Raw genomic sequence first — 14,359 nt, 5'->3', positions numbered from 1 at the left:
ATTTTGAGAATGCAATACAAACGAGGCAAGCCAGCGCCAAGTTGGCACAATTCAAGCAAACGAAACTAGCGTAGCCAGCGAGCAGTGGAGCAGAGAATAAGCAGCAAGACAGCTCGCATACACAGTTGGAGAATTGGAGAGCTTCTACAGAACTCAGCTCAACTGAATTTACCATGAATAAAGGGAGGCCTTTATGCTTGCCCCGTGCGCCTAGCGACTGCTCGCCTGCTCACAAAAGCACCAAGTACCCGAGGAAACAGGCACATACTCACACTCATACATATAATTGGGTACATATGTATATTGCTAGCATAAATTATATGCTATGACAAGCTCTAATCTGTAAAATATAAAATATGAAATGGAAAAATTAGTATGGAGTTACTCGAGCATAAGGCGGGCCCTTCGCCTTATTATATTATATATTATATTATATAATATTTTTTCTTATTTTGCTGAAGTAGTTAGCTGCGTGCAGAGGCAGACGCGCCGAGGTCATCAGATTTCCCAAGTGTGCTCAGCAATTATGTATGGAAATAGTTAATACAATAAGCTGATATTCAATATTTTCTTTGAAAATTATGCGTGTGTGAACAATTTGTGGCAAAAGAGCATATTTGCTTAGTCAATAGTAGAAATATTGTGTACAAAGCAAATTTAATGCATAAAATAAATATATAAATTAACATACACTCATATATTGTGTAGTTAATCCAACAATTATCAATTTGCGCTTAACAATCTCTCAATTTCAATATTTATATTTACAACACATTCGTACGCATCCACAACGAGTGCCCAGGAGAAAAAGCGACAGAGTTTCAGCTGACAATAATGCCGGGCATACGAGTTTACTCTTTGAACATACACTATGAGTAACGAAGCTTAAATGGAAAACCAGAGTGAAATAGGTTATATGTACCTTTAAATATAACACACTAAATATTCATATCAATATCACAACAAAATTTGAGTTACAGCCTTGTAAACTGTAACCGCTCAATCAGCTCTAATGCTGACTAATAAATTTTATTTTTCTGCATGTCCTGTATATAGTTCTCCACACACAGACCTACCAGTTTTTTGAATTGATCGAAAATCGAATTTTGGCAGGCCAAAACTGACGAACGATTTGAAAAATTTAACCTTTTTTATATCCTGAACTTGGTATAATAGGTAAGCAGGTAAAGTGACTAAGATTATGGAGAGAACACTTCTCCAGCCTGCTAAATGGCAGTGAAAGCTTAACACCAAGATATGGCGCAGCGGATTACCCAATCGATGACGATAGAGCGTACGTTCCATTGCCCGAAAATGAAGAAGTTCGAATAGCAATTACCCGACTGAAGAACAACAAAGCGTGGGTGGCTGATGGGATTGCCGGCCGAGCTATTCAAACACGGCGGCGAAGAACTGATAAGGAGCATGCATCAGCTTCCGCTGATATTGATATCATTGGCCTCAACAACCGCTGTTAGTTCTTCTTTATCCAGAATGTATAAGGAAGCCAAATCTTGCTCGCGACTTGGCTCTCACGTCACTGCTGACAGTCATAACTTCGAAGGCGTAGATAATTTCGTATATCTTGGAACCAGCATTACCATCAACAACAATGTCAGCCTCGAAATCTAACGCACAATATATCTTGCCATCAGGTGCTACTTTGGACTAAGTAAACAGTTGAGAAGTAAAATCCTTCCTCTCTCACTACGTACAAAAACAAAACTCTATAAGTCACTCATTATTCTCGTGCTGCTATATGGTGCAGAGACATGGACGATGACAACATTTGATGAGTCGGCGCTACGAGTTTCCGAGAGCAAGGTTGTGCGGAAGATTTATGTATGTTCCTTTGCGCGTTGGCCACGGTGAATATCGCATTCGATGGAACGATGGAGCGATATACGAAGACATTTACATACATATGGAGTTCAGTGTATTAAAATACAGCGGCTACGCTGGTTAGGTCAGGTCCGCACCCCCGGGGGAAGCAGGGGTAAAAGAAGACCTCCACTCAGTTGGAAACATAATCACCTTATGCTTCTGAGGAAGTTCATCAATACAAAAATATTTAGCTGTGCACCCTCTGAAACATCATCAAGAAATCTTCGATTGATAGTTGTGATATTTTTTTTACAAAAAGCTTTGCATTAGCATAGAAGATGTTTTATAGAATTCTGCCTCCTGACAGATTCTACAATAGTCATTACATATATGGTATTTCTAGTCAGCTGGCGTGTTTGCCAATTAGGCGGTGACCTATCTACCTTCCTTCTAGAGTTCTTATGTGATTCTTTTTGAATTTTAATAGTCGGCATGTGCGGCCCATATTCTACTAATGGCTCGTTTACCTGCTTGTTGAAAACGTTCGTCTGTATATACACGAACTATAACATCAGTTTTTGAGATATCGCTCTAGATCTTTCTACATTTACTTTTCCTCTTCAAGAAGCTACTCATTTGACGGAGCCGTCGATATTGGACTACTACAATCTATAGCTGTCATACAAAGTGACAGATCAAAAACAAGTCTTTCTATGGAAAACTTTTGTATTTAACGAGATATCTTCCCGGCAAAGACTTGGATTATTGTTCAAGGAAACTTTATAAGCTCCAAAGAAATTGTTCAGTTCGGACCACTATAGCATATAGATGCCATATTATAGTTTATGTGCAACCTTTTTTTTCGATTGGAAGTTATTGTAATCGTCAGTATCTTCTAGTGCAATTTTTTTATGTTTAATATGCAGAGAAGGCCTGAGTCACTGCATGAGGTGGTGAATCTGTTTTATTTATTTTTATTTCATTTTTATATTAAAACATTTTTATCTCAGTATTCTTAAAATATGTATAGCTATAAGCTTGAAATTGATATAGACTTTTTCGTACTATCAAACATCACTAGCTGTGCCCCTTAACACTACATTTTTGTGCAACATACCGCACCTCTACTCTCCTTTCTCGACAACCATCTGAGTATTTGCCTTTGTAATTATACCAGAATAATTTAAGGAGACAAATGCGCATAAATTAGAAGTCATGAAGTACTAAATGCTGGCTAAGAAGGTACTTATAAAAGATATACATACATATGTATGTACGCATGTTTGTGCATATGAAAACACAGTTTGCACCGAAGTCACTTGTCCGCAAATCCGAGTGCTCGCACATTTCGGCTTGCTAAATTAAGTTTGTTGATTTGAATAGTGTCATGCTGTCAGATTGGTGAGTGTGTAAACAAGCGATGATTTACATTAGCAGTCGGCGTCTTAACTGGACTCCAGTTACTCCAGTATTTGTGCAATTAAACAGTGTGTGTGTTTCACGGACAACACAACCATATTCATATGTGTAAAGGGAGAGAAGAAAAGAGAGAGAGAGAAAGGAGGTGCAACTGCGTAAGCTTAAAGGAAGATTATACAATTTAAGACAGATTACATCACTGCAGGGTTGCAATTTGCATGACTGGACGGAATATTATCTAACATAACTATGTATGTATAAAGGAAAATTATATAACACATTTGGGTAGGTTGCAATTTCTAATAACATGTGAAGCACAGTTAATAAATTCAGCCTCTAATTAGTTTTGTTTATATGTATAACTCAATATGCTCCTTAAAACCGTCAGATGAGTTTGACTGCAGGCATCTCATTTGAGAGGAAAATTCACGAAACACACGACTGGTTGAACAAATGAAGACGGTACAATGAACATACTCTCTTTACAGACTGTAGTGAATTTCCACGAGTTATGAGATATTTTGAAGTTTTTTTTTGGGGGGCTTTATGGAAAGTAGTACTACTGGGTTATAAGCTTATGAGCCCAAAAAGAGAAATTTGCATTTGAATAAAAAATAAAAATGATTTTCTTTTCAATTACATTGATTAAGGGTTTAGAGTTTTATACCCTGAATAAGGTATATTTAGTTTGTCACGCCATGTCCGTGTGTATATATGCTAGATACCTCATACCGATCTAAAACTTGCAAGACGTCCTCAAACAGCTACTCATTTGTAGAAACCGCGATATCTGATAACTATAGCATATAGCTGCCACACAAACTGAACCATCATCATGCCGCTGTATAAAAAAAACTATTTTATTTCATTCAGATATCTATATAAAACTTGGATTATTATCCAAAGCTGCGGTAAAATCTCCGAAGATAATTTTTAGATCGTACCACTATAGCCTTTAGCTGCCATACAGACTTCTTTTTTAATTGAAAAGTTATGTTCATGAAATTTTTTAGCAGATTATTGTTCAAACCAATGGTACAATCTGTGAAGAAATTGTTTCGATCGGACCACATAAATGCTGACATATAAACTAAACCATCAAAATCAAACTCTTGTATGGAAACGTTTTATTTGCGAAAGGTATTATAGTTTTGTTGCAACCGAAGACTTATTGAAGCAGATAAATAGTTCTCTAGTCAAAAACAATGGTAAAAATTACTATAGAAATCGTTTGGGAAGTAGGCATCTATTGTATATGGAGTACTGAGACTCAAAGTACCGAAAAACGTACAGGGTTTGTCCGGAAAGTAATAGATCTGATTTTTTTCCGCCGCGATTATACTTCGTAGCGTGCGCGCACCGACTGGATTCGATAGAGGGCGTTCCTAGCTAACGAAAGAGCGCCTGATCAGTTGTCTCCCAACACCTGGAGAGTCAGGAGAAACATTTTCGCGCGACGTGTTTCTGTGGGTGGTGCAAGCCAAATACGCAGCGTTCGTTAGAGCAGAGGTTCGCGATTAAATTCTGTGTGAAACTCGGGTAAATCTGCGATAGAGACGTTTGATATGATGAAACAGGCTTAACCAGATGTTGCTTTAGCAAGAAGTGATCTGTTTCGGTGGCACTAGACCTTTTTGGAGGGCCGGGAAGAGGTCGCTGATGAAGACCATGCTGGGAGACCTGCGACTTCGACAAACACCGACAATGTGATTCGCGTGCGCAAAGTTTTGAACTCAGACCGTCGACTAAGTATTCGTTTAATTGCCCAGATGTTCAATTTATCCTCAAGAGACCCAAACGAAGGGTCAATCAGGTCTGACAAGACATCGCAGCCGATTGGAAGTTGCACCACGACAATGCCCCGACTCACACCGTCTTTCTTTTTTACGATAACCAACACAACAACATCGCAATGGATTAACCCTAACAGAAAGCAAGACAGAAAGAAGCCTAATCACTCAGCCAGCCATCAAATATTTGCGAATTTTTCTTGAGACAAAAAGAGGTAGAGTCAAGTAAATGCAGCTTATTACTGAATGCATTGGGATCATCACTTACGTGTGAGTAATACTCAATCAACCTCCCGACGTTATACTAATAATATGCGCCGTTATGTTCGATAATCTGTTTCCATATAAATCCTCCTTATTTGCGAAGAACTCGGACAACCACTTTTCACAAGCCTCTTTTGAGTTCAACTTTACACTAACAAGGGCGTTCGCCAAAAACAGGAAAAGGTGATAATCACTTGGCGCTATTTCCGAGCTATATGGTGGATGCGATAAAACCTCCAATCCGAGCTCCCGTAGTTTTTGATGAGTCATCAACAAAGTGTGTGGTCTGGCGTTGTCCTGGTGGAACACTACACCCTTCCTGTTGGCCAATTCTGGACGCTTCTGGTTGATTGCCTGCTTCAAACGGTCCACTTGTTTGCAGTTGATGGTAGAATTAACCATCAGGCCATATGGGAGCAGTTCATAGTGGATGATTCCCTTCCACCAAACACACAGCAAAACCTTCCTGGCCGTCAATCCCGGCTTGGCCACTGTTTGGGACGGTTCACCGGCCTTCGACTACGACCGTTTTCACTTGATATGTGATCCATTTTTCGTCGCCAGTCACCATTCGCTTCAAAAATGGGCCGAGTTCGTTCCGTTTTAGCAGCAGATCGCAGGCGTTGATTCGGTCTAGAAGGTTTTGCGTCAAATCATGCGGCACCCAAACATCAAGCCTGTATCCAGCCTTCTGCAGATGGTTTAAAATGGTTTGTTGACTAACTCGCTATTCTATTATAAAATTTTTGTTTGCTTAGGAAAAAAGTAACTCTTTCAAAAAATGAGTTAATGATTGCTCATATCTGCTTGCACCCACTTTCAATAATGATATTTGTACATTCACAAAATGATATTTGTGTAAGTGTAAACATGTTTTTACAAGTATTTACATACATATATTGACGCAAGTGTGCATATTTTTATTTCCATTTTCTTGGCCTAAACAAGCACTTTTGAAATTTAATCAAGTGTTACGGAATTTCAAAAAGTTATGCCAAAGTTATGTCAAAGAACTCAATCGCCCACATGGCAAAGTGTTTACCAACTTTCGTTCGACATAAAAAAGGGCGGCATAAAACAACTTTATGCTTTAACATATGTACATATGTAAACCGTTTCCACATCTCATGTTCTAAATAGGTCAATATTAAATGCGCTTGCAGCAATTGCTTTGTGGTACAAATGTTTCGTTTTTAGGGTTACCAAAGTGCAAAATTATTAATATAAATAAGAAAAGGCAGATGAAGTTCTTATAGCACAAAAGGCGTCTTTATAGGGTCTCTAAAGTTTTCTTCTGTGTGTTACAAATTTCGTTACAAAATTAATCTAACCTGTTCTGGGTATAAAAAGATCTTTATCTCGTATTTGAAAGTTCGGTTTGAATACGAGTTATATGCCACAATGGTCCGATCTGAACAATACTTAGGTATCCAGTAAATGGAACTAAATCGCGAACTTTATGCGGCGATCATTTTTTACAACTCTCAATGTAGATTAACTCAGCAACAATACATCGAAGCACTAAATAGAATTCATGGCGATGAAGCCCCATTAAGCACCAGCGTTCAACGATGACTTGATGGTTTCAATGGTAAATTCAATCGTGGTCATAATTCACTCCAACACGAATTACGTGGAGGTCGCCCAAAATCAGGCTCGCGTCGACTGGTCGAGTGAAATCTAAAAAAATACGATAAATGTGCTTGGAAACACGTCTGTGGCAAAGTGACAGATCGAGTCGCAATAAATGATGGTGGCTGATGCAAGAGCATGCGATCTGCCAGCGAAAAGCATACACGAACGGATCAAAAATTGCTAAAGAAAGATTTACAGGTAACCCTTAAAGCTTCCAGAATACTGCAGTATCTTCCAGTCGGAAGTCTTTGCGGTTATGAAACCACATAAAAACAACATATACGTCGATAGCCAAGCGACAGCTAAGGCAGTAATCCATACACATCGTATTAGTCAAAGAAGGACCTTAGAAGTAGGGAAGCGTAGATGTGGTGGCTGAAGGAAAGTGACTGCATACTCAATACCCGTCCAAAAAGACATTGTAGAGAAACACTACAAGAAATACGCAGGCGCTAAAACAGTTATACAACGAAGTTTCCAAAAAAGGCTGACGGACGGATCAAGGGAAGATGGACTGCCTTAAGGACAAGCGAAAATCATGTACCAGGGCACCAAAGAAAAACACGTAGTAATGATGGCACTGCGGAAAGTGCAGAGCACCATGAATTTATAAGAATGAGCCTGAAACTTAACAACATTCGATTGCAAGGGTGTTTCCATATGAGCCGAATCCACTAAAAGTTGTACGCGCACATAGCACTTCCAAGCATGTGTGTCGGAAACACACCACTGGAATAATGGAGAATAGTAATTTCTGAGTGGTATACTATCATTTGTTTGCCAGTTGTCTTTCAAAAAATCATGAAAGCCAACCACGGAAGTTGAATCTTCATCACGAAAATGCTAACTCTCACACATCGACTGAAACAGCTGCATTTTTAAGCACTTTTAAGTCGATTTGATGTGTCAAAAAATCTATAGTCCTGACCTGGCACCAAATGACTTCCATTTTATTCCCGTACGTAACAAAAAAATGACAGGTCAACGTTTTTCAACCCCTAAAGAGGTGGGTTGATGCGTTCAGAACGCATGTTTTTGATCAGAACGCATTATCAAAGTTCGAATTTCGTCCGTCAATGCTCAGGACATAAGTCCCTTCAAAGTCGTGTTGCGACGGAACTAATTCACGGATCAAAAAAAAACATTTTACCAACATATTCTAGACAATTTAAGCCTTCGACTTGTACCAAAAAAAAAAATCGATTTTTTAAAGAAATTTTAAAAGAGGACCCCCTTAGTTGAGAATATTTTGATTTGATGCTCTAATCCGAAAGAAAAAGCAACCTACGTATTTGAACTTTTCTGCCCACTCGTAGATATTTTCATTCTGACGCTCCCTTAGGGTCTTGGGTAAAATATTTCACCCTGAAATTGTACCAATTGCGTCCATATGAAATAGACAGCTTGATTACTTAATTGGTACATTCCTTTTATGAAACAAACTTAGGCCTTCTCAAACGTGGAATAAAAATAACCAACAGATTTTTAATACAGTTTTGGGCGCAAAAGTAAGCTTCGGCGTAGTATCAACATAAATCTCCAAGCGATATTAAACATAACTGAAGAAGCCTTGGAAACGGTTGTATTGTATGTCTCTTAAGCTCTTTTTAAGCATATTTACATATAGATCTTTCTGAAGAAGGCAGAGATTTGTAGCTTAGTGTAACAAGAAGGCATCTCTTTGACACCAAAGTGTAATTAAATCAGCAAAAACGACGTTGCGTTGTCTAAACTTCAAGATGAATAAATATAGGAATGCTAATAATCGCTAAGTAGAATTTGATTATCATATCTGCCGGCATATTTTAACCGCACGTAACACGTGTGCAAATTGATATTTAATATGGAAGGCGAAGGAACGGCGCTGAATTAACGCACGCAAATTGCTGATGCGGCGAAATTCAAGGAATAGATTGCGGAGCGCATAACGCTTAACTGGGGTGTACACATCTGCCTCATACGTATACATACATACATACAAATATAAATGAATGCTTACATACAATATGTTGGAGTAAGAAGAAAATATGAGGGTGCGAGCAGAGCATGAAATTGAGGCATAAAAAATTCTGATGTGAAAGTAATTTGCATTGGCAGCTGAACTGTTGGCAGGCGAGCTCAAAAAGCTCACACATACATACGTTCATACAACTAGGCGCACACGTACATGCAAACTCACACTAACATAATATGTAAATAAATATACTTGTATTACTGAACATAGCAGGGAACTCATGAACCAAAAAAACACCAAATGCGAACCAGTTGCTTAGTAACTACATTTTCACCACTTCCAAAGTAATGAAATTTGGTGGAATTTCGAACGCATTAAATTTTTTGTTTGCATTTTATATCTGAATTATAAAGGGTGATCCAAGTAGAGGTACTTTTTTCCATTAGCCTATCACCTGGTCACCGAATAGACCACGTCCAGCACGTAGTGAAGAAAATATAGCAGCCGTAGCTGAGAGTGTACACGAAGACCGATGATAGTCGATTCGGCGCCGTCCGCAACAACTCGGACTGACATATGGAACAACTTGGCGCATTTTACGTCGAGATCTTAAATAGAAAACGTACAAAACACAGCTTGTGCAAGAACTAACCGCTTGACCTTCCCAAGCGACATCGCTTCGTTCTATAGGCTCTTGAAAAGTTCCAAGATGCGACGTTTTCGAGCCAAATTTTGTTTTGTGATCAGGCCCATTTCTGCCTCCGTGCAAAATTTCCACATTTCGGACGAAGAGCAACTTGAAAAGATTCAAAAGCTGCCATTCCGCCCAGAAAAAAAAACGGTTCGGTGTGGTTTGTAAGACAGTGGAATCATCAGTTCATATTTTCGGTGAGAACGTAACCATCAATGGCGACTATTATCGCACCGTGATAACCGACTATTTGATGCCTGAAATTAATGCTCATGATCTCGGCGCCACTTCCCATACATCGCATCAATCAACAGATTTATTGAGAGAACACTTGCCTGAGCAGATAACTTCCCGTTTTGAGACGGTCTTTGGGACACTAAAATCGTATAATATCACACTGTTAGACTTTTTCCTGTGGGGATATGTAATATCTATAGTCTAAGTGGACAATCTCTGTACGATTCGGGCTTGGAGCAAAAGATCACGTGTGCCATTCGCCAGGTACCAGTCGAAATGCTCGAACGAGCCATCGAAAATTGGACTCAACGGATAGACCATCTGAGACGTAACCGCGGCAAACATTCAAAAGAGATAATCTTCAAAAAATAAATGCGAAAGAATATTCTTTGGAATGGAAATAAACATCCCCCTTTTAATTTGAAGTTTATTTGTTTTTTCTTTAAAAAAAAATAACAGATAAATAGTCTGGAGTTTCCAATATTTTAGTCAAGGTCTTTCAGCCAGACAATGAATAGTTTGACTTTCAAAGGTTGCATTAATTTGATCAACTATCTGGGTGTGTGTCTTCGGTGCGTATTTATAAAATGTTATATGCTTAGGACCTAATTCTAGGCAACGTTTTAGTTTTGTAATTATTTAGGAGGCACGGCTAACGTAAAAATTTTGAAAATTTATTTTATATTTTTATTTTATACATATTTCAATAGTCTATATCATTAAAAATATCATAAAAAAAATTTAAAAGCATATGTCAAATAGTTTTTGAGTTACAGCCTTCTAAAGTATAGCCGCTCAGCTACATCAGTTTACTTTTCAACGTGTTTTTCTCAAAACTACATTCTTCAAAATTTCCGGAGTTATTACTCGAAGAGCAGATCGGATATATAAGTTTACTTTCAAAGCATATCAACATATGTTCGATTCGTAAGTACTTTTCCAACCATAACTTAAAACAAGAAAAAACGTTAACTTCGGCGGCACCGAAGCTAATATACCCTTCACAGGTGCATTTCTTTTAGTAATTATGTGTTCAGTTTGTATGGAAGCTATATGCTATAGTAATCCGTTCTGAACAATTTTTTTGGAGATTACATTGTTGCCATAGAAAATAATATATACCAAATTTGGTGAAGATACATTGTGAAATGTAAAAGTTTTCCATATAAGAACTTGATTCCGATCGTTCAGTTTATATGGCAGCTATATGCTATAGTTAACCGATCTGAACAATTTCTTCGGAGATTACATTGTTGCCTTAGAAAATAATCTATACCAAATTTGGTGAAGATACATTGTCAAATGTGAAAGTTTTCCATACAAGAACTTGATTCCGATCGTTCAGATTGTATGGTAGCTATATGCTATAGTTAACCGATCTGAACAATTACTTCGGAGATTACATTGTTGCCTTAGAAAATAATCTATACCAAATTTGGTGAAGATACATTGTCAAATGTGAAAGTTTTCCATAAAAGAACTTGATTCTGATCGTTCAGTTTATATGGCAGCTATATGTTATAGTGCTCCGATATCGGCCGTTCCGACAAATTGGCAGCGTCTTGAAGAGAAAATGACGTTTGCAAAATTTCAAAACGATATCTTAAAAACTGAGGGACTAGTTCGAATATATACAGACAGACAGACGGACGGACAGACAGACGGACATGGCTAAATCGACTCAGCTCAACATACTGATCATTTATATATAAACTTTATAGGGTCTCCGACGCTTCTTTCTGGGTGTTACAAACATCGTGACAAACTTAATATACCCTGGTCAGGGTATAAAAATACGCTGATTTGGTTGAGAAAGCACAACTTTTCAATCCCTTTTAACTTTTGGAGGGAATACGGGCATATTCATGAATAAAAAACACTAACATAAAAAACTAAAAATGTTGGTTACATGTATGTATATACATGAGTACATACATATGTATACGCATCCGATATTGCTAGCAGCTGCCAAAGAACTTCACAAGTGATTGGAGAAAAGCACTTGTTTCAAAGCTCTTTTGTATGTATATATATATGCGTGATTTTTGCCGGTCGAGGGACGCTTATCGCGCACCTGTGGAACTGAATCGATTAAACTGTTCAAAGTTAAATGCACAGCACAGACTCCCGCGTGTACGTTTGCCGACAAATTTGTGCAATTATGCACAGAGACACATACTATACATAGGAGTTGGGCGAGAGCAGTCGTCTGCATGGACAATGGTCTGAGTCTGAATAAAGTAGACGTGTTTTCTTTGTGGTCTTGTAGCGACGCATTACAAAAGGAGTGTGGGATTCAAAACTTGGGAAAGCATAATATAAAAAATATAAGAAAAACTCGAGCGGCACTCAAATAGCCCTTATATGCCTACGTGCCGAAGATGTCAAAACCTTGCTAAAGATCGGAAAAGTAAATAAAGTATCGGGTGGTCTATGTGTCGTCTCCAGGAATTTTCACCTATTACTCGTAGTTTTAGGTGTTTCCAACATATGGCACAGCAACAGCGGGAGATTTTATAGCATGGTTTACAACTTGGGGTAGCGGAAGTATAAATCAACGTGGCCGCCTCATTCTAGAATTTTTGCGTCAAATAAACTTTACGATTTTAAACAGTGACACGCAAAGCACCGTTCGAAATAGAAATAAAGGGTCCATATTAGACCTAAATCGCTGAAGCTTCATTCTCCCAAGAAATAAAACTCCGTCGCAGAAATACCTCTCGAAAACGAAGCTGGCAGCAGAAGGAATTTGATTCTGATGTTTTTGATAGCGTCTAGAGTGCAGCAAGGGCACCAGACGAAGACCATATCCAATTGGTAACCGCGGTTCGGAAGGAACTCAATGCGGCATGCGACGCCGAAAGCCGATATTCTGGTGAAACGACGAAATCGCCAAGCTAAGGAGATCCTGTCACTCAGCTAGACGCCGCCTACATTGTAAACAAGGAGGCGAAAACGAAATCCGTCTCAGAGAAACATTTAAATGCCAAAAAAGCTCCTGAAAGCTCGAAAAGCTCTATAGGGGAGCCAAACATATACTCCTGGGGAACGGCAAAAAAAATATGTAAGTCGAAATTCAAAAAAAAGTCGCAGCAACTAAGGAAGCATCATTTATGAGAACGCATATTGTGTTGTCGAAGCATTATTCCCGACACATGACCCCATTTCCTATTTTAAGCGAAACGAAGCTGCAAAGGTGCCCCTTTTAGCCACAGAAAAAATATAGACGGTATACCAAATAGAGCCCCTAAAGAAAACATGACTATAAGACCCAGTACACAGACCCAAAGACACAGACCCAGAGACACAGACAGAGAGACAATATGGTTTTATAAAAACAGGTCCACTATTGGCGCACTAAGAGAAGTAGTTGATATTACGATTAGCAGTAAGTGGGAAAAGATGGAAGGGTACAAAAAATATTGCCGTTCTAATTACTCTAGATGTGAAGAGTACGTTCAATTCGACATGGACCAGGACACTCAGAGCAGCACTATCTCTACTGAAGTACCGCAAGGTTCGGTTTTCGGCAAATGCAATGAATGCATAAATGGTTTGCACCGATAGTTTGCTACCATGAGTCGAGAGCTGACGTCTTAGTCTTGCTCATAAGCTCCAGAAAAAATGAAGAATAGATATCGCTCACCATAGGAGAATGTGAGATTACTTCACAGCTGCAGTTAAAGTACCTTAGTGTAACAGTGGACTGAAGACTCAAACTTAAGGAAGCATCCCAAAGTGGCAAAGACAACATGGAGACCTGGATTTCCACTTGACTCACTCAATGCCATAGGTGCTACAGAAGCTACCTATACAAATATCTCCCATGAAGTACTCGTAATACTTAGTCCGGGCCTTAAAATAACAGGTCCCGTGCGAGAGACAAGAGCTGGGAATAGTTCAGGTTTAGCGGATTAAAGTTCCGCACGCCGGCTTGCGATGCTTGCTCCTACTATTGAAAACACATACATATACACAAATATGGCCACACTTATGTAAATGTGTTCATGTATTTTTTGCTCAAGTGCCAATGCATATGTTTGCACTTGGATATTTCTCAAGCGTTTCTAGCCCCACCGCCATTTGTTTTGCATCCGCTGAGATCGCTGATGGCTGCCAACAGCAGCACGTCAACACAGTTATTACAATATGTAAACACAAATATACATACGCTTGTTTGCAATTGTGCTTATCTACATACATATGTATATGCATGTTTACATATGTTTATGGAACTGTGCGCACAGCAACCACTTGACTTAAGTATTTGCGCTATTATTTACATATACACATACATACAAACTATATATATATATGCAGCTGTGCATCATATATAAACGATTTAGGTTCACTCACCTCACATCCGGATGTGCATCCAACATGGCGCGCATCAGCGTTGTCCCCGATCTGGGCACACCGCCAATAAATATTAGCGGCATTTCGCGTCCATATGAATAAGTCTTTTGATCTTCACCCATCACATATTTCTGAAAGCAAAATACAGTTAAATAATAGCGATTTAATGGTCACAAATATATAGAAATA

General features: G+C 38.7%; 1 protein-coding gene across 3 annotated transcripts in view; it reads right to left on the bottom strand.

Annotated features, from left to right (window-relative positions):
- Window positions 1-14,359, bottom strand: part of LOC120773785 (protein-tyrosine sulfotransferase) — a 100,817-nt gene that overhangs the window by 77,742 nt on the left and 8,716 nt on the right. For all 3 annotated transcript variants that reach the window (XM_040102875.1, XM_040102874.1, XM_040102876.1), the window contains exon 2: window positions 14,171-14,301. In XM_040102875.1, coding sequence (XP_039958809.1) covers window positions 14,171-14,301 — 131 coding nt within the window. The remainder of the gene's footprint in view (window positions 1-14,170; window positions 14,302-14,359) is intronic.

The sequence above is a fragment of the Bactrocera tryoni genome, chromosome 4 (assembly GCF_016617805.1).
Source record: "Bactrocera tryoni isolate S06 chromosome 4, CSIRO_BtryS06_freeze2, whole genome shotgun sequence".
Taxonomy (NCBI): domain Eukaryota; kingdom Metazoa; phylum Arthropoda; class Insecta; order Diptera; family Tephritidae; genus Bactrocera; species Bactrocera tryoni.
This window is presented reverse-complemented; position numbering and strand designations above follow the sequence as displayed.